At 40.8% G+C, this 26,304-nt stretch overlaps 1 protein-coding gene across 1 annotated transcript; it reads right to left on the bottom strand.

Annotated features, from left to right (window-relative positions):
- Positions 1-1,596: 1,596 nt before the first annotated feature.
- LOC102786212 (serine/threonine-protein phosphatase PP1-beta catalytic subunit) lies at positions 1,597-24,801 on the bottom strand. Its single transcript, XM_087837747.1, has 8 exons — positions 24,670-24,801; positions 8,053-8,184; positions 7,668-7,898; positions 6,497-6,601; positions 5,518-5,589; positions 3,516-3,667; positions 3,163-3,297; positions 1,597-2,135 (listed from the first exon to the last, which is right to left on the bottom strand). Exons 1-8 carry the CDS (start codon positions 24,719-24,721, stop codon positions 2,031-2,033), a joined length of 984 nt encoding a protein of 327 aa, XP_087693873.1. The 5' UTR covers positions 24,722-24,801; the 3' UTR covers positions 1,597-2,030.
- Between the last annotated feature and the right edge of the window lie 1,503 nt (positions 24,802-26,304).

Raw genomic sequence — 26,304 nt, 5'->3', positions numbered from 1 at the left:
GCCATGAAAGCACATCTGCCCGTGCTCTGTTAAACCCTCTCTTCCTCTCTGACTCTTTATTTGGATTTGGAGTCTACTGGGGGAGGACTCAAGACCGGTCCTCTGGTTAAACATCACACATGGCAGAAAAAGGAGGAACGTTTTGTAGTAAATGATAAAAATTAACCCAAGTGAGGCATGAAGTTTACAATCCAAACAAAAGGAGGAACATCGTGGAAAAATAAATACAAACAAGGCATGCATCTGCAAAGTTTAAACCCATATTTTATTTACAACAATGTGGAAAATATTTAATGTTTAAACTGAGAAAAATTTTCCCATTTTAAGCGAAATATAAGCTCACTTTGAGTTTGATGGTGTTAGTACTTCAAAACATAAATGAACTTTGCTTTTTGCTTTGCTTTGCTTTTGAACAGACAAAACACTTACCAGCCTTTTGTTGCCACTGTCTCAAAGTTTCTCCGAAGTAAAGATGGCAGGGACGTTCACCAATCTACAAAAGAATGTGTACAAATTGTGGAATAATTTTAGAATAAAATTCCTCAGTCTAAAATTTTAAAGACTGAATATCGTCTACAGAACATAATATCAAAAGGAACAAGGTCAAAAAACAATATTGGATGTCTGATCTTCTGGCCCACAGACAACAATTCATTAAAAACAGGCCTGACTCCATCAGGGAAATCTCTGCGTGGGCTCAGGGCTTCAGTGTTTCCACCCACAAATGCAGGTTAAGGCTCTGTCATGCAAAGGAGTCATGTGTAAAAACGATCCAGAAACACCATCTTCTCTCACCGAAGCAAAAAGCCCAGCAGCTGGTCTTCAACATGTTTCCAGACATGTAGAATAAAGACGGGATGCTACACAGCGGTAAGCTAACCAAACTTTTGAGATAATGTTGCTGCCATCAAATTCAAAAGGAGCCATTCTTCTTCTTAAAATGCATAATTTTCTCAGATCACAATGCTAAAATGTCCAATGCTGTTTTTGTTAAAATAATAAAATAAGGGTTTGTGAGATCTTTTTATTTACATTTTAGCACCTCAAGTCTTTCAGATTGAGGATTAAAGTAGAGCAGGTCAGATTATATCTATAGTTTAACATGCGTCTTTAGAAGAATGCCTAACTCAGCTGAAATAGTTAAACAAACATAAACCAGTTCTTTGTTTCATGGATAATGTTCAGACTGAGCTGACTTTACAGAAATATAAATATGCCTTTATTTTATTTCGGCCGTTTAAGGTTTTATAGTCCAGGACGAGCAACAATACAACTTTCAGATAAAGAAGTGGCAGACCAGACAAACGTGGGTTCCTCATACTTGAGAGAAGCCTTTACTTGCAGAAAAATGAGCTCATTGTTCTTTACAAATAAACGTAATCTGTGTTAGAAGAACCAGTTTAGCAGGAGACATTATCAGGATCAGTTTAAAAGTTAGCCTTAGCCTGGCTAAGCCAACGAGAGTGAACTTTGAATTCACCGATATATTAAATTTGAGGATCTCTCCCTTGTTGTGGTGTTTGTGTCCCTTTGAGAGTTTAATGGGCTCTCTCGTGAGCTGGTTTGACTTCAAGAACCACACAGAGCCTGCACACATTTCTTCCCTGTATTATTTATTGAAAACCCAGCAGTTGCCATTAATACCTGTTGTGTCTGTACAGGCAGGGGGGTAAGGAGATGTGGTAAGCTAAATTAGCAGTCATTCTGTTCTCAAAAAAGGAGAAGAAAAAAAGACAGACAAAACAAAAACAAAAAAAGCACTCCGATATGCTGCAGAATGACCCCTTGTATCGTTTTCTCATTTCTCTTAACACTTTGTTTTAAAAATGTTACACAGATGCAGGGGGGCTGGGGGGGTGCACGGAGGGAGAAGGGTGACAGCAGTTCAGGGGATGAAAAATAAGGATGCAAATGAAAGTCTGATTTGGGTGTGTCTTTTAAAAGAGTTGCACTGATCCGCTCCTCTTCTGCCTTTACTTATTCTGTGTAGTGAAACACGAAACGGTGGTTGACGTCTCTGTGCCTCTGCTTCATCGTTTCTTTGGAGGTTGGGCTGTGCGGGGAGGAGTGACGGGTCGACCGGAGTTCATCCCTCCATACTGGTATTTGGCCTTCTTCTCAGACGGCTTCAGGATCTACAACACGCGAACAGAGCAGCATTAGCTTCAACTTTCCTGCAGTGAGGTGATGGCGCTAACCACCACACTATAGGATTTTTAGATCGTCCCAGATGAACGATGATCAACGTGAAAAACTATTTTTTCAAGATGAAAAACATGAAGTCAACATTTGTATGAACATCTTTATCGTTCAACACAGCCTGAAGCTTCTTGTAATTCCTTTAGTTTTCAGGAAAAGTTCTCCAAGCTCCTTTAAGGACATCCTGCCACGTGTTTTGTCCGATTTCCTCAGTTTTAAGGACATTAAACAACACGCTACATCAAGATATCCAGGTTTTTGGGCAGGAGGCCTCTAGGAATCAGCTTGGTGCAAAAATAATATTTTACGACTGTCACATATTTTTCATAGATTCAACTAAAATAAATAGGAGCAAATTTTGTGCTTTTGGCTGTTAGTGACAACGTGCCTACAAATTAAAGTTGGCTGTTTGAATGATTCAAAGGTTAGTGTTGAAACGGCTCAACAGACAAACCTTCCTCTGAAGATGGTCAGATATAAGAACTGGACTAAACTGGATAACTATCGCTCATGAACACTTAAAAACTAACAAGAAAGCCTGACTTATTAGAAACAAAATATACAGAAATGAGTTGACTCCACACTTTTGCACAGCTATGTATATTGCAATTATATTCCAGTTAGCTCCTCGGTAGGTTGCTGGAGTTTGGGGGCTTCTGTGGATGTGTTTAATTCTGCAGATAATGTCATTTATTCAGTCATACGGTGCAAAGCAGGAAACATCAATGAAATTGCTTTGAATCATTTAGCACCATAGTGTGATCTCAACTTTTGTCTCTGCTCACTGGCTGTGTTTAACCATCACTTCTAATATAATTATTGATTACTCGTTAAACAGGGATGAAAAGCACAGAATGGATGGATGAGAAGACATTTAGATTTTTACTGTGGTTCCTAACGGGGCTTCTCAGATGTAACCACAGATTATATCCATGCTTGGCATTCAGTATTATGTCATCATACCTGAAAGGAGCACATCAGGGTTTCATCCACGCTCATCATGCCACCAGCGTTGTCGAACTCTCCACAGTAGTTGGGAGCAGAGAAGAGCGTCACAAGCTGCCGCTTGGCAAAGAACTCATAACCATCTTCTACCACCTGGGGGTGCCAGACACACAGATACCTGAAGGTGAACAACTGGCACTGCCCTCATACAAACATCATGATCAGATTTAAAGTACTGTAGCACTTCATGCAGATATTGAAAGCTGAGGCACGTGTTGCTAATGGATATGCATTTCCAGAAGTTTTCTGGATAGAGCGTTTGTTTTCTGTGCGTTTTAATGATTTTTATACCAAGTCGATGTGCATGTTACCTGGTGGGCTCTACAGATGAGATCCAGATCATGGCGATTGAGGAACTTGCTGACCACATCAGCTCCAAAGGTAAAGGAGACGCCGCGGTCGTTCTCTCCCCAGCCCTGGACGTCCTTGTCTGGGTCAGACCAGAGCAAGTCGCACAGCAGGCCTGGAGAGGATAATTCACAATGTGAAACATCTCAGCTGCCACACATTCATCTTCATTCTGAATCCAGCCTCTTTTAGACCACAGAAGATCAACTTTCTGTCACATTTATAGTCTGAATGTCTCATCCAGACACACAGAGTCACCCTGAAAGACCATAAGAGGATCTGAGAGACAGCCGCTGCCAGGGTCTGAACACTGGTTGCCTTAAAAGGACAAGAGGCAGCAGCTTTAATGAGGAGGGGGGCAAAGGCACAAAAAGAAGCTTCGCTTGCCTTGGCTCACCACCACCATGTGTTCTGAAAAACTCTGAGCCCAAGTCTAGCTAAAGAGTTACTGAAACGAGAGCTGCAGCACAAAGAGCACGAGGTGATGAGGATAGATGAATGCCAGCAGATCTGATCAGACCTGACATTAAGACCAGAGAATATTCAGACATTAACTGGATTACAGGGACCTTAATCAGTGCTGTTTATCAGCAGTGGCAGAATCTCTACTGAGAATTAAAGCAACAGAAACGTGAGGGCTAAGAGCAAGCAGTCATATCCTGAGGGTTATTTATGAAGCTTGATGAAGGTCTGACCTTTAGGAAGACTGCTTCTTCAATAGGCTGTGACTGCACTTTGTGCAGAAATGCAGAAATAAATAAATAGTGTCCAGTGTAGGTGTTGGTGTTTTCCTGCATTTAGCTGCATTTTTATGCAACAGTTGATACTTTTCTCTATTAATAGAGTGGAAATCCTTTTATTTAAGTGAATGAAAACAAAAACCCAAACAAGGCCAGAGCTGACATCTCAGTGTTTACTGGAAAAGTCTAAACATTTCCCTCATTCATTTTTCCTCCTGAAGCAACACAGCTTTTTGTGTTATTGGCTCCAATCATCCAGTGAGTCTGACATCAGCCTGCTTTCGTCTAAAAGTAGAATGGGAGGCAGCCTTCAGTTTTCAGGCCCCTCGTCTATGGAACCAGTTTGGATTTGGGAGACAGACACCATCTCTACTTTTAAGATTAGGCTTAAAACTTACGTTTTTGCTATTGTTAGGGCTGGATCAGGTGACCCTGAATCCTCCCTTAGTTATGCTGCAATAGGTGTAGACTGCTGGAGTATTCCCATGATGCATTGAGTTTTTCCTTTCCAGTCACCTTTCTCGCTCTCTATGTATTAACAGACCTCTCTGTGTTGAATCATATCTGTTATTAATCTCTGTCTCTCTTCCACAGCATGTCTTTTATCCTGTCTTCCTTCTCTCACCCCAACCAGTCGCAGCAGATGGCCCTGCCCCTCCCTGAGCCTGGTTCTGCTGGAGGTTTCTTCCTGTTAAAAGGGAGCTTTTCCTTCCCACTGTCGCCAAAGTGCTTGCTCATAGGGGGTCACATGATTGTTGGGTTTTTCTCTGTATGTATTATTTTAGGGTCTACCTTACAATATAAAGCGCCTTGAGGTGTCTGTTTTTGTGATTTGGCGCGGTATAAATAAAATTGAATTGAATTGAAACCTTGTCATTTTAAGTTACCTGTTTAAATGTGTTACACATCAGTTCAAATGTATCAATCCCTGTAGCTGATGAGCATATAGACACATGTTACTGAAACTCTTCTGCTCATGTTTAAATGTGTGATTTAAATGATCATGTGCTTATGTAAATCCCAGATATACTTGTACCTTTAGACTGTTTAGTGAGGGAGAAACAACAGTAAACAGGCTCACATGCAGGTCAGTTTAAGTTGTGTATCCACTGCATGTACACCTGTCCATTTCACACTGGGTAAAAGTAATCATCAGATGGTTATTAGTTCCTCTGACAAAAGAGAGGAGAAGAGAATGGCCTGCTGTGTGTGAGTGCTGACCTACCTGTATCTGGCACGTCTGTGGGTCTCATGATGCGCCTGATCTGCTCCATAGACTGCAGGTCAGGAGAGAGGCCTGTGGGCGACACAAACACCCTTGGGTAATTCTCTTCAATCTCTACTTCTGTGAGGATGGAGGTATTAACTCATATCAGCGCAGCCAAAGCTTGTTTTGAACCATTTACTTCACATCCGATTAGTAAACCAGAAATACCAGAAGCTCACGAGAGCCGTGGACTTTATCTTTCATTTTTGGTAAGTGATGTGAGAAGAGCTCAGTGTTGACCCACAGTCTTCACAAAGCCCCAAGGACCAAATAAGAGTGTCACACTAAAGAGTTGTTACAATGATAAAACATGACAAAACATTATACAGAAGCCCGTCTATAAGGGCAGGCTTGTAAATGTCAAAAGGGGAAGAGATTGTGATGATCTAAATGTAAGAGGAAGTTTGTCTCCGTTGCATCATTTTGCCATGCACACAATGACCTACAAAAATAAGCTGGTCACAACTAGTCGCCTGACTGTTGGAGTATTTCTAATTGTACCAAGCAAGACTGGATTTTAGTTTTGTCTCATTTCAGTTGCAAGACATTTAAAGCCACCAGCTCTTAAAGCCAATAATGCAGGAATGCAGGGAATCTAGTCGTTTGTGTTTCCTTTGACTGAACAGAGCATAAACAAGCAATCAGCATAAGCCTTGTTCTGGCTTACCTGACCAAGTGGCAAAAGATAAAACAAAATACAGCAAGTCCAAGTACTCAGCCCTGTGGGACCCTGCATGTAATGAGGGTAGTTCATGGAGTAGGATTGTCCACAGTGACACTGATGCAAAGACTGAATATTTGAGGCTCATTACACATCTGCTCAACCTCCCATTACCCCCAAAGGCTGCCTGGTTCCTAACAGGGCTTTCTAAAGTATTTTTCAAAGTAGCAACAATCTGGAGACTAAACAGTAGTTACATTGTTTCAATATGAATACCTCCGTGACAGCAGAAGATCTTCTCATCCACGATGGCGGCGATGGGCAGGCAGTTGAAGCAGTCGGTGAAAGTTTTCCACAGTTTGATGTTAAATCTGCGTTTACCTGCAACATCAACACGACAGTGTCAGCACGACCATATAAGGCTGCTTCAAAGGTTTTGCAGCTCCGCCTCCAGTTTAATAGATTTAAGACAGTCCTCTTTACACTGGAAGACACAGACGATTTTTGATTTTTATTGGTTTACAAGTGCCCGTCAACCAAGAGCAGTGCTTGCAATCCAGCAGATCTGCTTGCAGCAACAACATTTTTCCATCGCAATGCTGAAAAGCTTTCACAGACAAGTAGTCCCTTCTTTCCTTCATTTGGGTAAAAGGACTACTGTGCTTAAGGAAATCTGAGATTTGAATGTACACTTTACACAAAATTTGTAACAAAAAACTACCTTTGTGACTACTCATCAGGTGCTGCTGTTGGAATGAAAACACTGGCTATCAGAGGCTAATATGGAGGCAGCTTACTGACTTACTTAAAGAAATAATGACAATTGAATGCCATTTTTTTTAAACCTCCTTAAATCCCGCTGCTCTCTCCATCAAACTGAGTAAACTGGTTCGTCTGCCACTGTGCTGCACAGCATAACAAGTACTACCATCTCTAGCTGCCTTCCAACACTGTGACCAAGGGACTCCATCTGTGGGATGAGCGACTCACTGGAGAGACATCTGACTCTATTCAAAACTGTCATCTGTCACAAAATACTCTGTTATTGTGGCATTTGCATGGAAACACTTTCCTTCATGAAAGCCTGCAAGACCAGTTCAAGTGGCAGGAAGTGGCCTCAGGACCCCTTTAAAGAATAAATAAAATAAATAAATAAAATGCAGTTAATAGGGGAATTAGTAAGAGCTCTATTTATGAGTTACTTTCACTCATTTAATTTTACATTTCTATTTTATAGTGAAACAGCTCAAATATCTAGAAAAAAGGGGTGGGGGTAGGATTGGGAACAAGAACCATCAAATTACCATTTTTGCCTGCCTGCTTCCTGATCACCACTTTTGTTTCACTCAAAAGTGTTTGTGTGTTAAATCACGCACAATGGAGCGGCAGCCACCACAAAGAACTTAAGAGGAACTAAAAAGTCTAACTATGAGAGCAGGATGCTCACACTCGTCATAGAAGCCGTAGATACGGTTGATGGAGGCACACTCGTGGTTGCCCCTGAGCAGGAAGAAGTTCTCGGGGTATTTGATCTTGTATGCCAGCAGCAGGCAGATAGTCTCCAGAGACTGCTTCCCTCTGTCCACGTAGTCTCCTAGAAACAGGTAGTTAGCCTCCGGAGGAAAGCCGCCATACTCGAAGAGCCTCAGCAGGTCTGTGTACTGTCCGTGGATGTCACCTGGGGTGGGGAGCAGAGAGGAACACTTTGATCCAGAAGGCAAAGAGGAAATAATAAGTAATAATAATAAGCATTGTTATATCTGTTTGTTTATTTGCAATAAGGCATCACACTCTATACTATTTGTGCCTTTCCTGTTCTTGATAGTACTGACCACAGATTTTGAGAGGAGCCTCCAGCTCCAGAAGGATTGGCTGACTGAGGAAGATCTCCCGGGACTTGATGCAGAGGCCGCGGACCTCCGCCTCCGTCATCTGGACAATCTTCCCTGGACGACATCCTCGCACTGGGGAAGGGAGAGCAAAAGCTGAGTGAGCTTAAACTAAACTTCGACACCAAGCTTTCTGATGATGTGAAAGTCAGTTTTAAGGAGTAAGCTTTCCCAAGGAGACTGGACTCCCCTGAATTTTTCTTAGGGTTATGATTGTAAAATGACTTTTTGAATTAACTTCACTAAATATGGGAGAACCGTGTTTAGTCAACTGGAGGACGACAGAAATAGCCTGTGTGGATATTGTTGATGTCAGTGTTTGTGGATACACTTCCTGTTGCGTAACAGAACGGAGAAGGAAGGAGAAGGGGGAAGGGGGGCAGACACAGTGGTCAAGTGACAAGAAGCCCTGAAAGTTCGTGAAATCGGCAGATGTACACATAACTATTATGAAAGCCAGCAGGTCAATATTACATACAGATGAAGTGAGGATGACTTGTTAATTAAATAGGCCACTGATCAGTCATGTGACTTTACAACAAATACATCATTTTTGAAAAAGCATTATTTTGTAACAATACACTGTTACACAATGACACACTTACTCTTACTATACTGTCTTAAGATTACAGGAATTAATGTACACCCACGTAGATAAATTAAAGAGTAGAAAAGCATAGAAAATGCATTTCCACATTTTGCTGTCATCCTACATTCTCCTACAAAAAGATCAACAGCTACTACATAGACAAATTTATTCTTCTTGCTTAGCAACAATAAGGACCAGAGCTGAGTGAGACTGCTGCTGTCAGGTGACACCACAGCAACATGAAGGAAATCCAAGCCGGTGTAAAACACTAGTCCATGAGTAGATCCCAAGGATGTGGTCAGAAGGATGCAGCAATAGCACAACCAGAGAGTCTTGTTTTTCTAAGGAGGAAGTGGCTTGAAAGGGTTGAGTATCAAAGGTGTTGCGTGTGTTAGACTCCTGCAGGTGAATCCCCGTGAGAAGCAGCAGCAGCAGCAGCAGCAGCAGCAGCATGTGTGCACATGTGCTGCATGACCCTGCCATTTCTGCCTGGAGATCTTAGGCGTGGACTATAAACACTCTTGCACTGCATCCAAATACATCCTGTGATCACACACGCCCCACTTGAAGGGCTATTTTTATGACTGCCCAAAAGGTGAACGTTTTTCTAGTAAACAAGCAAAATGAAAAGCGATACCATGCAAAGACTGTACGTGGTTTAAATACTAAACACATTCTCTGCCACTGATCCTTCCATAAGCACACACACACACACGCAAGATGTGTTTGTGTGTCTAGTGTTGAGTGATTTCACACCTCTGCCTTCCAGCTCGGTCAGGGAGGCCCGATATAGGATGGAGACACAAACACGAAACCAGAAGCACCTGCCCGAGAGGATAACCCTTCATCATAGGGTTAAGCTGAGGCGGTGCAGGAAACACACACACAGACACACACACACACAAAGAAAGAGTGCGATCCAGTGACCTTGACTTCAGATTGTACCATTATAAGCTTGTGGGGAGGCATCCCAGCATCCTTTGGTCCATCACTTATGCACTGCAGCTTCACCAGTCAAGAGAAGGAAAGAGCAGCACCCACATCTGATTACCGTGGCAACCCAGAAAGACCAATTTCCAGCGGGAGAGGTGTTGGCGAATGGAGCAGCAGCTGCATCTCACAGGGAAAAGGAGGCGATTCGCAGATTAAGTGTCACCTCCACCAGCCCACGCCCTGCATACTAACACTGCTGCATCCGACAGCCGTGACGGAGACCCAACAACAGGCCTGCCTGTATCCGCATAGTTTGTGATTCCGGTCAATTACTCAGCTCAAAATAAATTACTCATTAGGTTTACACACACACAGAAGAGGTTTAGAACATTTGAAAACATGTTAAAAGTCAGTATGTATCCTAAATGTTCAGCTCACACTCAGGCTCTAAAGTGAGTTACCCAGTAACAGTGATGCATGCAGATGTAATTTATTGCACGAAACACTCTGTCCAACCTATTGCTTAACACATGTAACAGCCGTGGCAGCCACAGGTAGTGATGTGCTCCGTTCTTTTGCGTGAATATTCATGGGGAATATAAAGAGCAAACCACGTGAGAATATGACAGCTGACAGATTGTGGAGATTCTTTAAAATCAGCACAGTTTGTAACTCAGTATCAAAGTTTGCCTTCTAAATGTCTTCTCCATAACCACCACACATTTCACTTGCCCTCCATGATTAACTTACACATCATTAGGGGCTTTGCATTTTTGTAGAAAAACCATCAGATGTCAGTTATGTGTTTGCTGACATCACATGGTATGATGGGAAGCACAGGTAGTGTTTTGCAGCATTTGTTTTACCCATGCAAAGAACTAAACTTTCACCAAATTCTACACTTACAGCGAAGAGAAATAGGTAACGAGCAGAGAGAGAAGATCTATGCCATAACAAAAGTAACCCAGTGAATGATCCCCCCCCCCCCCCTCTGGCAAGAAGACAATTTATAGTTAAAAGCTAAACCTATAACATTAAACTTGGGTGAACTCGGGGCATACAGAAAGAGGTGCTCAAATACATCAGTTAATCTTGAGTTTAGGCTTAAATTTTAGCATTTTTTTAATCTGCCTGAGAAAAATGCTACTTTACTACTCCTCATCTTTTCCCCTGAAAATTCAGTTGTTGCTAACCTGCCAGCTTGGTCCTTCACAATGACATTAGAGCCAAATGACTACACAGTGTTAAGGAGTAGTGACATAGTCTCAAACAGCTGTTTGGTTTCACTCACACTACAGCCCATCCATACACTGGCTTTTCAACATGTTCGTGCTCAGAAATGGTAAATGTCATGTTCAAGAAACCTCTAGTACATTTTCCCAATTTGGGCAGCTCAGGGCCATGTGCCTGAGCCACCACAGTGGGGTTTGGTCACACCTTCTTAAAACTGTATGCCAGAGGAGTTCATGCAATCAAGTGCCTGCTGTCAAAATCTATTCACCAATTTGCCTCTTCCTTCCCCTTCCCCTTCCCCTTCATCTTTATTATCTTTATTTTTCAAGTTGCATTCCTGGCTGTGGCTGACTCTCTGGGTCACCCTCCTCCGCCTTAGCAGTGAACTGTGCTGACGTCAGAGGACAGCTCTGCCTCATACCCCTCCCTGAGTGCATACCAGACAGCTCACAGGCCTTTTTAAACCTTAACATCTCAGCCTACTGCAGCCTGAGAAACATGCAGCCAGGGAATCTACATGTACCACCAAAACCCAAAGAACCTTTCTAGTACCAAGTGAGGGGAGCCAGTTTTGGATGAAAAAGGGTCTGTGAATCTAAATGCATCAACACAGCTCACTAGAAAAGTTCAGTTCATTTTTATTTCAAACATATACATTCTCCAACATTTCATAAAATCTTTCCATGCAGTTGTAAAAGTAAATCATGATACACTAAGCTGAAGGAAAAAAATTAAAGTTTAGCTAATGTGACCCTCTGGACTTAAGGCTTGTTGTCAATAGTTAAGTTTTTAAAAATACAGAAGCAAAATTGTCTGCGAGATGTCTCTGAATTTAACCTGAGTCCTGTATTCAGGTCTTATTTTGTCCAACCAGCAGCAGTCCAAAACTGTTTGGCTCTCAGGACTATTATTCGAAAGCTACTCTGGATCCCTGTACTTAAAACTGCAATATGGCATTGGATATGTGAGAGGGCACTCCCCCAGTGTCCCTTCCACAGGGTGGCCTAACATGCCTGAAATATACATTTACTAATTAAAAAACCAGACAGGTTGCACTCCGAGCCATACTTCAACTCCAGTGGCTATACTAGAGACATTATTAGGATTGTGTTTATGCAAGCAGCAGAGCACAGATCCACAGTTAAACTTGTTAACATTGCGCAATGGTTTACCCAACCCGCAGTGAACATAACTGGAGACCAGTCACCTGAAACAGTAGTGACTTTTGCTTGTTTTTACCGTTTTAAATATGTTATCATTTTGATTTCTTCTAACTAGTAGAACCTTTGGCTTAAAAAAGTAATTAGTGGAATGGTAGACATTTAAATGTTACTTATAGACATAAACTATAAAGTTGTAATTCTCAGCAACATGGCAACAAGAGACCATAAAAAACATTTTCATGACTATAAGTAAGTGAGTAAGTTTTGTTAACTTGAAGGTGAACGACTGAATTGACTACCAGCGAGAGGTGAGGATGCTGGCGATTCACATATTGACAAAGTAGTAAATAGAGGACAAGGTTACCCAGGCAACCAGGCCCTGGATGGACCACTTCAGCTTCAAAGAGATGTGTGATGAGCCCATCACTCATTGTGTGGACATAACATTAGAAACAACCTAACGTTCTTTGGTTGTCATATTTCTAGGTACAAGTTTTTTTTTTGTTGTTGTTTTTGTTAAATAAAACTCTTCCTGCCCAGCATTTTGTGACGGTGATTCATTAAATATTTGGGAGGCTCTTAAGAAAAACACAGCCATCTATTGAGCTGCGTAATAAACCACAGCAGAGAGGTGTTGCCACATAAAGCAACAACGTGACAGGGTGTGTGAGTACACAGTCAAACTATGATAGAGTGAAATGAGAAAACACCTTACATAGTAAGGCCAGGCTTGCCCGATCAGTTTTGCAAACATATCAAGGCCAGAGCTATCTGCAGAGTCAACAATTGTAATCTTTGTGGACTGCATTGCCCAGAATTGATGGTAGTCTAATATTAACCACTGACAAAAGTGAACATCTTCATATCTGGGGGGGGGGGGGAAAAGGAAAAGCACTGTTTTTGACTCTATAAAGGAAAACGTGGTCGTTCTCTAAAGGAAGGGGTTTGGTTGAGAGTGATTTCCTCTGCTTCGCTGGTTGTAAATGATGTGCCAAGCGTCAAAGAGGTCAACTATTTTTCCATTCATTTAAGAGAGGGCTTACTTGAACAAAGAGCCAAAGAGAGCGAGTGAAAGATAAGTTAGTTACAGACAGATTCTCCTTCTGGAAGGCATTGCCATATATGGCCGCTGCTGTATGAAGGAAGTAGTCAGTCAGGACAGAGAGGGAGTGCTTGAAGGCTCTGCTGCATGTGATGGGAATAGAAACAGGCTAATGAAGCGCAGGCCAGAGCTCGCACTCGGGGCCACAACAATATAATGGCTGTCAGCTGCACTGGAAAAGCGCTGCGTAGGATACATCAGCGAGAAACACACGCAGATGTCAGCGCAAACCATAAGCGTGACTACTCCAAGTCAGCAAATTCGACTTATTTTTCCATGAGATCTACATTTGTAATCCTTAATGCAGGTTCAGTATAGGTCTATATATAGCCCAGTGTTATTATACGTGCTGCTTGATTATTTTCAGTGCTTTTTCCTGGGTCTGAAAGGATTGTTTGGAGTGGTCATGTTGTTTCACTGAATCAATGTTTTTGAATCAGTGCTGAGTCACCAATTAGCTGACCAATGAATTTGTTTTAATTTTTTTAAAGTAACTTGTTCAATACTCCCTGTCAACTGAAACTGTTCCAAGTTCATCACAGCGGAGTTTCCCGAGAACAATCTGGCACAGGCATCAGTGAACTTGGCCTCAGTTTACCCGACGTTGCACTGAGCGTACAGTACCAGTTGTGACACTTCTCATCTTGACTCAAACAGTATCTTACAAATGGTGCACTTTGTAGTGAAATGCAAATATACGACAAGAGCCCTGTCTCGGCTTCCGGTGATGATGTAGTAGTGACAAAGGTAGCTATTTAAACAACCTCCAACAAAGCACATAACTTTGCAAAATATGCAAGACAATTGTTCCAGGTAAATGTGGAAACAATACACTTGTTTCACTACTTGAGACAAACACATGCTGTCAAATGCAGCCTGGCTATAAAGAAAAGATACCAGCAGCTGGAGATGTGTGACGCAAATGTAAACAACTGACTCTACAGAGGATTGCTGGAGCACTTTCATTCCATAAGACAGCAGGAGCAAACAGTAGATGAACATCACTGATGTGGTTGCATGGTAGAAAATAGAGCCGTTTAGTTATTTTAGTTTTAAACTAAAACATTAAGCAGTTAGTTTATACTTCCAAGGGTAGGCCACCTGAGTTCTTACGCTTGACTAGCTGTGTCACCACTATAATGCTACTGCTGCTGGCACCTGGTTTTCACACTTCAAATTAGGAAACATGTCGGAAATGAACCATGGAAACTGCCCTTCATTTAGTGACACTTACAAATGCTGTTGACTGAGAGTTGTGATTGCCGTTAAAACGCTGTCATTTTTTAAAAAAAATCATATTGTTTGTAAACATATTATCATAAAATATAAAGTCCATATTGCCCACAGCTACACGACACTAAGGAACTTTTAACAGCACATTTGCAGTACCTGGACCTAGCATATTAGTCACAGTACACGCCACTAGTATTGCTGCTCTAGTGGGATATAACTTGACTCTGACACTTTCACACAACTCGACACAGGGAGCTCTTTTGAAGTTGCTCAAGTTTCTCTATGAATGGTGTCTGGTTTCTGAGGGGCTCTTAAGATTGCAGTGTTAGCATGAGCCAATTTTTCCCAATAGATCATGCACATGGGCCGAGGGGGTGAGCCGACAAAGCCAGCAGAAGCTAGGTTTCACGATAGTAGTCAAACATTTTTTCCCCCTCCTATCTTTAGGTTCTGGGTCTTCTACACTGGTTAGTTTAATTATTATCTATATAATTATCATTATTAATATTATCATTTTACCCATTGTCGCTGGTGTTTCTGGTTTTGTTAAGTCTGCAAAGGCAAAGAATGTCTGACTTTGTTGAACTTGCATTGTAGTACATTGGACGGCCCTTTTGGAAGGTTTCTGTGCTGGAGCTGGCACATGACTATTTCAATTCAATAGGTAGCATGCTGCAAGTACGCATCTCAATATCAACTTGAAAAACATAAACAAGCTTTTCAACTCGATGGTCTAACACCACAGTCCCACATTTAATTTCACCACCCTAGCTCTCTTGCAAGGTATCACCTGCCAAATAAAGGAATTTAAAAAAAATTACCCATGACACATCAGCATTATGGCTTAGAAAGGTAGTGCAAAGCTAAAACTGAAGGTGACTGCAAAGTCTGTGTTTTGTAAGTATGCCCACACGTGACAATTCACACTGTCAGTTCATTAGTGCCACTTTCTGGCAACTTCAACTTTAACAGAATATCTCTCTCCTTTTCAAGAAAAGGATTCAAAAGTTCTACTGGGTCAAGCAGACCCATGAATTTAAAGCAAGTATGACTGTGCATGTTTTTAGTCACTGCAGCACCAAAAAAAGATGCCGTGTCAGACCTTTTTTAGCCTTCCTCTTCCATTCACCCCAACTGGGCACAAGGCCAGCAGCTCTCAACCGCTCCTCCATCTCACTCTCTCCCACACGGGAGAGATGGAAAACAGTGACCCCTTAGTGAACGAGAAACACAAAGTAACTCTGGCAAGAGGAGCGGGAGCCACTCTTAACTCAGAAATCCAACTGCGATGGCATTTCTGGGCAAGCTTTAGATTTTCAGAGGACGTTTTGTTCGTCTCTAAGTGCCACAGTGAATGGCAGTCTTTGTGGGGCGAAAGAAAGGACGAAATTGAGAGGAGAGACCGGGGGAGATATAAAAGGAGACAGCTATAGACAGAGAGAGTGGGAGAGATGGAGAGGAGTAGAGAAACGGGAGAAAAATGTAGGCTGACACTGAAGCTTGAGACCCTGCAAACGAGGGACTGAATAGAAGGGAGGGTTTATAGCTAGGCAGCTGAAAAGCCTGGGTGAGCTCTCTGTGCCATGTTTGGTGCCAGGGGGTGAACGCTCCCCGCCACACAGGCTCCACCATTGTTGTTTCCATAACAGAGTGCCACGCCAGCACCCTAAACACCACGCAACACAGCAGCAGTCGACTACATCTGACACAAACAAGCAGGGTGACAGTGAGGAAACAAATATGCATTATGAATAGCTGTAAAATAAAAATTGAATCCAGGAAAATAAAAATAAAAAAGTTACTTTAAATGGCTGTCAAAGTGCTTCAGTTTCAGTTCAGACGGCGATGAACTTTCCTCAGACGGCGATGAACTTTCCTCACACGGACACCCAGATGCTAATTAAAATGATAAAACCTCCGAACTGGTCAAGCCTATAGAAATTTTGAAAATAGGAACACAAGCAACTCCTTGTAAAAACAATTAAGAAACAAATAAATTCACGCTGACTGAAAAACAAAGCTAAATACAGCGAAACACATCAGTCAGGAAAAATCCTAATGCCCAAGTTTGAGATAACAGGTCTCACGACGGTGGTTATCTGTTTTCGCTTCCTGTATCTATGAAGCGCCTTGAGGCGACTTTTGTTGTGATTTGGCGCTATATATAAATAAAATTGAATTGAATTGATTCAGGCTCTTTCACACGTCATGACTCTTTTCAACATAAAATGATCCCTATGAGTGTCGTCTACACCAATCAGAGATGTTATCAGGATGACCAGAAGATGTAAAAATCTATAAAGAATACTTAAAAAAAAATAACAGTAAAATGCAACATTGTTGCAAATAAGAAAAGAGATCAATACCACAGAAACGTGTTACTTTTGAGATTTAGTTCACAGAAGAGTAACATAGAAGTACTCAACAGCCATGTGACATTTTGCATATAGTACAGGTATTTGCACAACAGTAAAGTATTTGCGCAAGAGGTAACATAATTGCGCGAGCATGCCTGTCTTCATTACTCACTGTGTTTATCAGACACATCTTTACCCAAGTGGAAAGCAATAGTTAGGTTGCTGCTGGCATTTCCAGTATGTCTTTCAGAAGATGTCTGAGTTAATGTTGAATGACTCACATTAGCAACCACTGCGTTGCTTTGCCATTGTTATGCTGCGATTCGTCACGTGTTTTGAGAAACTTGAATATATATATATATATATATATATATATATATATATATATATATATATATATATATATATATATATATATATATATATATATATATATATATATATTTATTAAATGTCTAGAAAGTATATGGTATGTGGTATCATCACCACAGTAAAATATCTTACAGTTAGAGGCCATCTAAACAATATGCAATAAAGATACACTACACTCTTCTCACTGCGCATTTTAGCCCTTGGCTTATTTGTCATTGGGCTGTTGTCATCTTTAAAAACTGTAAGGACTAAATGGTGGCTCCCTGGCAAAGGAGTGACTCAAATTCAGAAAACATGGACATCTAAACACAAACACCTTTTAGGAGATTTTATGTTCCCAAATTGACAACAACTTGGCTGCTGTTTTTGCCCATAAACCAAGATGACCAAAAAGAAGAAGAAAATAAATAAATAAATAAATAAATAATTCCATCCTACCTCCCCTCTCCCTTACTGGCTGATCCACGGGGCTGTGGCGTTGATTGTGCCACATAAAGCCTACGGGCCACCTGTGCTGGCAGCCCAGACAGAAGGCTTGTTGTCACTAAAGGCCAGCCAGTGTGGGCTTAACATGTGTATGCTGGAAAAGCTGGGGCCTGTAATCGCTGCTTTACTCGATTGCAGCACAGAGACACAGTACAGCAATGGTTATAAACTAATGAGGAGGAGAAAGAGGAGGAGGGGCAGGTGCAGAGAACTCCACAAACAAACAAACAAGAAAACACAAGGCTTGGCCAGTAAACTGTGCACAGGAATGTAGGGAAGGAAAACTGCAGCTTAAATGAAGCATACTAGAGCAGGGCGATATGACCAAATATATTTATCACGATATATTTTTGAAAATTTGCGATAACGATATAATTGACACTAGACAAAATACTTTACAACTCCACAACTTTATTAGTGCAAAAGAAAAATCAATGTATTTTCACTTAAACAAGCAGCTTTTTTTTAATGTGCATTAAAGTTATATAAAAATTTAACAGTGCAAATGCAAATTCCTTGCTGACAGTTTAACCAAAAGGCATTTCCAGTGGAAATTGGCCGACAGATCCGCAGCATAACCATGTATAATATCCACAAAACTTAAAAAGGATGAGTATGAAAACAAATGCACCGCGCATGCTCGTTTTACCCATATTCTATCACGATATTTCATTTTCTTATCGCAGCCCTAAAACATACTACTGCTTGCTACTGTGTTAATGCAAATGTAAGATTTCTATAAACTCTTGAAACAATTCCGGGTCGATTCAGATGTGATCTAACTAACCACAGTGAGTTGCTGCGAAATCTGACACGAGCTGCTGTGGATCATACAAAAACAGTAGACGGCTGATTGATTTCAAACAGACCATGGTGTCATGCAATCCTGTGTAATGTGGCTGCATTGCTATTGATCTTTTCACCTCACAATAATACCACATTACCACCCTTTGATTAGACACATCTAACAGACACTGTTTAAACCATACTTTTTTTGTTTTTGTTTTTATTTTTATAATCGGGAACACAATACATTAGGCAGCTGTGGGTAACTTTGCAGTGTTAGTAATCAGCAGTGCTTTTAAAAAAAAAAAAAATGCATGCAGGCTCTGATGCAACACAACAAGCTTGATCCTGCATGACCACACTAGTGTGGCTTAATACAAACATTCAAACTGGGATACCACCGTTTTTTACATGCAAAACAATGACAGACAGGACTCTTGCTTCTCAGGGAGGAGTGCAAAATATGACTGCATAACATCAGACACACAGACCTCCAAATGGCATTTTAATACAGACAAATAGCTTTAGTAAGTAAGCTACACACCATTGTGCTGCTTACCTTTCTACTCTGACTCAGAAGACTGGTCACAGGTCAGTAAATCACAAGTCATTGTTGTACACAGTGACAAATGAAACCTGAGAGGCTAGAAACCTGCATGCTTTGCCTGCTATGCCACTGAGGAGGCTTCAGTGATCTAAGTCATGCTGTCAGTCGATCAGGTTTAGCCTGTCAGCTAGAAACTCCTGTCAACCCCTCCACCAAACTACTCTTGAAGCACAGCTTCAGTGTGTGTCTGTCTTTAGACACACCAACACATTTGCAGATAAATTTATGCAATATGAAAACCAACTAAAACGAAATAAATGACGAGCCTGAACACAGAACGAGATAGAGACTCATAGTTCAGAGTTTTCTTCTTCCTTTTTTTTTTTCTTCAAGCTGCTCGATGAGTTTGAGGACAACTACGCAAACTGGGAGCGACGCTGGTCTTAACTTTGTCACAAAACATGCATCATAGGTCCAACCCTAACAGGCATGCTATAGGACTCTCTAAGAAAACAATGACTGAGTAAAAGGCAGCAGGGGAAACCCCGTTTATGGCGAGGAGCTGACTGATCAGTACTGAATGATTGACTAACACCTGATTGATAATATGACAATGTAATGCTGCATTTTACAGTAAAGCAGGCCTACCGATCACAACTGGATATCTACCTGCAGCACTGAACATTAGGTAGACATAATAAATGGTTGTTCAGTCACGTGTGCGTTCATTCAAGTGGCATGCTGCAGTAATTTGATTTACAGCAGTCAGGATTTGATACTCAACAACATTTTGTGTTCCTCTACACATCCAGCAGGTCAGCTCTTAGAGGTTTAACTGCTGTATGGATGCCCCTCAAGTCCCCACCCAGTCTCTAACAGTGACCAAACATTTCGCCCTTGCGTGCGGGCATAGAAATCCTCCTGCCCCGGCTTAGACTTGCCATGTCATTTCCTGAGAAAAACATACTTGAAAACACCCTTAGAATGGATTAGGCAGACATGTATAGATTTTCCTGGTCTTACTAACTGCTCAAATGTGCTTATCACCCATCATTTCCCTCAGATTACTACTATCAAGCTGAAAATGTGTTGCTGATTACTTGCAAGGTTATTGGGTCTGCTTGTTTTTCAAAATGAACTGCCTGTGAAAGTGAATGGCACAGCTTAGGGGGACGTCCTTCCACAATAACTGGCACACTTTGACATTATAACAGCTGGCTGTGGAAAGGAACCCATCTATGACTGTAGTTTTAAGGGATTATGGCACAGAAAGTAAATATCTTTGATATCCTAAATTAGGGCTGTTCGATATAACGATATATATATGGATGACGTTACAAAAACATCTATCGTTTCATTTTACGCTATCGTTTGTTTCGTGGTGTCGCAAAATAAACTGTTTACGGCAATATTTTTTCACTGTTTTGATGGTCACTGTAGTGGCTATATTAATTTCTTAAAGTTCTCTCTTTCTCTTTTATTTAATATAACCACACTACGGACGGACAAGCGCCAACGACGGTAACACCATCGCGTGTCCGCTTGTTTATGTACCACATAAACCTTTCACAATAAAGCTCAAGATCCTGTTGAGACTTTTCAAAATAAACTGAATCACGTGAAAGAGAAAATTATTTACGAATGAGAAGTAAAAAAAGAGCCATCAGGTGCTAAAAAATAAACCTTAGACTCAAACGTTAGAACAGGCTTTTTCCCGCAGCACGCCGTGTAATAAATACTCACAAAGAAAACGGCGGCCTTTACAACTTATGTCTAAAAATGTATCGTTTCATGCATCGGTTAAAACACTCGACTCCAGCTACATGACGCGCAGCTGGAAACACTTCCCGCAAGTTGAGCTGCCCGAGATTTACAGAAAATGTTTTGTGATTTATATCGTTATCGGACGATAGAATTCTTATATCGGATATGAGATTTTGGTCATATCGCACAGCCCTATCCTAAATACATGAAAAGGGAAAACAAATAAAGGGTACTGAGATATTTGTATAAAAAATACAAGCATTTTATTGCCGCTGCATGTGGAAAAATAATATATCGTCTCTCTTGAATGAAAGAAAGTTGGATTCCACTCATGTCGAATAAATGAAAAAGCAATATGTAATATTATGAAAAGGAAAATTAGAAGTCTTTTCAAGAGTTAGAACAGCAACAAATTCCACCTTATTGCCATTTTCCCCTCTCCCCTGTATGTTTGTGTCACCCACAGGGTAGGTTAATTTCTACCAGGGACAGCTGTGGCTGTTGACATTTAATAGGAGATCAGCGAACTCTCCATATGTGCGTCTGTGTGCATGAGTATGTGGCTCTCTGCCTGCCACCAGCCCTCACAGAAAAAGTGAACCATCACACTTTAAGTGCTTAAGGAAATCCCTTCCTATACTGAGAAAAAGATCTAATTATATTCACACAGAAAAGAAAAAGAAGAAACGGCTCCCTGGCGTGGAGGTGACTCTAAGCTTCTTTGTGTGAATATCGGGAGGAAACAAAACAAAAAAAGACCCCCAGATGGGTAACTTGCTAAATTTTGAAAGGAAAGCGGCCTGTAGATATAACCTGGGTAAGTAAACTAAAGATGATGATTATCAAGATTTCCACAGGAAGGAAAAGCCTGTGTGAGTTTTTTGTGCTTTTGAAAGGTCACTTTTTAAAATAAAATGTGACCCTTTGACGACAAACTGACCCATAAGGGACATTCTGAGTGCTCAGGCTTGTACTTCTGCCCAGTCTTGGCCTAAATCTGTCTTAGCATTTGAATCAAACTACTGTGCTTTTTGGGACATTTTTTTTCCTAAATGGAAAATACTAGCTGGTGAGAACTTCCACACTAAAAACAAATTCTAAATACCACACTTGTTTTTGGAAGAAACAGATTTTAAAGTCCCACTTTAACATTAGCATAAATTATATTTTTATACTTGCCACTGTGCTATAAGTACGTGTGGCCTGCTAACAAACACTTGAACATTTACTTGTAGTAAAGCACAAAATATGATTGATACCAAGGACAGAAAAGTGAATGCTCGCATGAATACACATTTTCCTCTTCTTTGATGGTGCTTAACCATTACTTAACCAAGTGTTTGGTCATTTTTATGAAAGCCAATTACGTAAAATTCACTTGATATGTAAAGGTTTTCTTTACAACCTTTTACAGTTTTTCCCCACACAACTAAACTGGATTTACAGTGAGAGCAGGTTGATGCATATGATTATGTCTACATATCTAAATAATAGGAATACACAATGTTTGTGACCATTACTCATATTCAGCTGTCTACCCAGTTAAGACATCATACAGCAGACAATTCGACTATCCAGATCAACAGGAAGCAACAGTATTCCTTGTCCTGCTCTGCGGTGTTCAGCATAGCGGCACATAAATCACACCTCCACCTGCCACAGATTCTGGAGAAGCTCACAGAGGACTTCCAGAATAGACGAAGGCTACTGTTGCTAGATGCAGTCCACAGTGGTGGTGTTGAGTCTGTCCAATCACAGGACGAAAGACTCTCTGGGGAAGCAGCTCAGTGACATTGAGGGTTGCTGCAAAGATCACATCTGCCTGCTGGTGCAGAAACTGCTTAGCAGCAACTGCAGTCTCAGAATTATAGCAACTGGATTGGCCATGGATAAGAAAATAAACACTGGCTTTGAAATTTGAAGAAAAAAAAAAATGCTAAAAGGAGTCCCAAATTATTCTTGGACAGGCATTAGTATACAAAAGTAACCTACAGAAGTAAAGTCATTTCTGGGAAAAACCGTTTTGGAGTAAACAAGTAATTTAAATGCAGGAACATTGGATTTACTTGCAGCCCTGTTTTAATAAGATTCAAAACCTTTTGTTTAAAAAAAAAAAAAAAGCCCACAGAAACAATGTCGGATAATCTCATTACAAAAACATTATCACACCATCCAAACTGAAATAAGTATGCTCAACAAAATCTGGACATTGCAGCGATACTGCCCAGTCCGTCTATTACTGATCACCGAGTATTTGTGACCCATCACCAGAAAACTGTTTTTGTATACATCCAGTTTTGGTGATGAGTCAGAACGAAAAGCCTTCAGCACAGCTTATGATGCCCCTCTGATACTATGGTCATCCCAACAAAAAGGCCAGACATTTTCAAATGGTTGTTGATGAAAAGTGAATGAAAGGAGATGGATAGTTGGATACATTGGGGGCTCACATCTGGAAGCTTTTAGGACCAGATCCCTCCAAATTCCTGCAATGAGGTTAACTGCTAAACATGAAGTCAGTATACTATAGTCGGTTCTTGTAGTCACAGTACTGTGTTACTCTACATATCACGCACAAAGAGAAAACAAGCACCATTATGTCACTGCTCCCGTCAGTCCAGATGATTAAGTTATACTGACATGCACTGTGCATATACACTGGGTTCAATCATTAGCAGAAGTTGCTGTGCATGAGATGATCTGGCATGAATGCTTGTTCACCACTGACTCAGAGAGATATAATCTCCCTGTTTATAATCTGTTTTCAAGAAATTATCATCGACATCGACTCGTCTGTCTGTCAGAATCCCTAATTTAGCACTACTAAGAAATCATCCCCTGCTGCTAGCCAACACACAACAATGGAGTAGAGGCAAAAACACTTTTACACAACAGCTCAGCAGAAAAATCCACATGCATATAAGCTACGACAGAATACAGAATTAACAAGTGTCTCTCTGGATAAAGTTGAGCCACAGCTAGTATTGAAAAGTTTCCTATTCAATGTAGTACTGTTGACAAAATGTGTGTTCTTTATGATCAAAAGGCCAGCTGAACAAACTATATGCACCGGTTCATGGAATAAGAAAACACACGGAGTAGTAGAGCTAAAAGTTTGGTTTAGGTTTTGAACTCCTACAAGTATGTTTTAATGGGAATACTACTGAAGCCTGTGGCTTGTGTAAACATCGCCACTTAGCAATACGCGCCAGAAAACAACACAGAGCTGCAGTCTTCAGCTCAGAAACCCTCAAGCCAAATCCCATTTAAAAATTTAGAATTTTTCTTTGAATTAAAGACAAACCCAATTTTTAGAAATCAGAAGCAAGATTGTACTTCCTCGCGGATCGGGAAACTGTTGGGACACTTTCGGCTTCACTCAATCATCAATCTAAACTTTATTTTTAAGGAAATGTCAACTTTTGCTGAGCGTTTGCCCCTGAAGCTATCGTCCTCCACCGTGTATTTTGAACAGAGCTTTTGTAAAGGAGCAGAGACTATAATAGGTTAAAAGAAGGTAGAAGCAACTTGTCAAGTATTTTATTTGGTGCATTCCAAAGTGATAACACAAATGCTGTGACGTGAGGAAGACAGCACTTAATTACTACACTATTAGCTAGTTAGTCTAAGATGGATAGTAAGATAGGTCTGACATTATCTTCCATACTCGAAGCACAAACAGCCCACTAGCAAGAACTTTCTTACCACTTAATCACCAAAACCCTCAAAATGCAGTTTACAAAAAAGCTCGAACATAGTTGCATCCAAATGAATTACAAATTAATCTAAAAAGATCCGTGAAAGAAAGACTGTTGCTGACTAAAAAGGTGTGCCTGTTGTTAACGACAGTGAGGACCAGTCCTGCTCACTCCAGAACCGGGCAACGCTAACACGTAAAGCGGGCCTTTATTGTCAGAAATAAAACCTGAATAAGTATTAGGGGCTAGCGCTGGGCAAAAGAAGAATACACAAATAAAACTTGGTTGTGAACTCACCCTCTAAAAGCCTGGAAATCAGCGAGTCGACGTCCAACTCCCCCTCCGCCATTTCTGTAACGAACAGCTCTGCCCGCCGCAGTCTGAAGCAGGCAGGGCAGACACCGCCTCACCGCACAGAAACCGCCTCCCTTTCGCGGCCTCCCATTTAGGGCCATTACGCCTCATTCAACTACACCTCGGATATTTTAGTTTCTAGAATAGAAAGGAGAACAGTGGACTTTTTTTTAAAAAAACATAGTAATCCTGTTTATAAGTTTCACATACTTTTTTTCCTCCTCATTTTCTAATTCAATCCTCATATTCAGCCATTGCTATATAAAGCCTGGCTCAACCAAAAAGGTCATGATATGAGGGTACAAAAATGTATTTGTATTAGAAAATAAGGGTAGCCAAAAAAAAAAAGATGGTCAATAGCATATTCACTGCATTTTCTTGTTTTTTACCTGTGATTTTCGATTGCGTTGAATGCATCAGCTAATCCAGTGCTTCTTACAGCAACAATCATAATAATAACGATGCAAAAATTACCATTAGATATACTCTATTTATAATGAAACATCGTTTACACTAAGAAAACAAGTTTTCGTTTTCACCATATTCTATCAAAGGACAGGTGTCTTAAAGGCCCTGATTTATTCACCTCCAGCGCCCCCTTCTGGCCAGGATATTTCAACACTCTAAGAGTTTTGAAATTGTTTACTGATTCTTAGAGCAAAATCAGTCCTTTATTCACGTTACTTTGTCTTCAATTGGACTAAAACAACATGGTGAAATAATCGTTGTTTTAAAAAAGGCGTTTGAAGCCCTGTCACTATTATCACACTTTATTAAGTAGGCAATGATTTCTAGTGCAACCAGCAGACCAGAAACGTGTAAAGAAAGACCGTGTGTGAAGGACTGGCCTGAAAAACACTGAAACTGGTAAACTCAGGATCTATATGTTGTGTCTGTTTACAGAGAGAAAAGCCCGAGAACCGACAGACAGGAAAAAAAGTGAGTTGGATCTTAATCTTAAGACTCTTCCAGGTTATGACTAAAGCCAAGAGTTATGTTATTGCCTCTCCCACTCACTTATTTTTCAGTTTCTTTCAAGTGCGTCACTGGGTATTTCCGCACTGTTTTGAGTGGGTGGAGGCAAGTTGCACTGCAGAGAGAAGGCAAAGGTCTGCAACTAGATCAAGCTAGCCACAGCGCCGGACACGACGCAATTTTCCCTCTTCAAAATAAAAGTATGCAGTTTTTTATGCGCAATTGCTTGTCCCTTGCAACTAGACAAAAGTCTTAAAATAAGTAACGCACAATTGCTGCTATACTAATGTGAAAAAGCGTGAAAACCATGAAAACAAACTATTGTTAATTTTGGAGACTTGGTAAAGGCAGTGGCTGGCTTTAAAAAATAAAAAATAAACCAAGTTATTGTTCTGTTCACACCTATTTCCGTTATCTTGAAAATTACCCATGTTTTGATTTTTTTTAGTTCACTATAAATTCGATTAATTAATTCAACATTTGGGGATAAAGCTAGTAGCTTCCTAAGTAGTAAATAAAAGGCGTTATCAGGGAAAGGTTATCCAATTTCAGATGCTGCATTTGTAATAAACGTGGCACAAAAACAATGCCTACTGTGTGAGA

This window comes from Neolamprologus brichardi, chromosome 3, assembly GCF_056152115.1.
Source record: "Neolamprologus brichardi isolate AB-2024 chromosome 3, ASM5615211v1, whole genome shotgun sequence".
In the NCBI taxonomy this organism is placed as follows: Eukaryota; Metazoa; Chordata; class Actinopteri; order Cichliformes; family Cichlidae; genus Neolamprologus; species Neolamprologus brichardi.
This window is presented reverse-complemented; position numbering and strand designations above follow the sequence as displayed.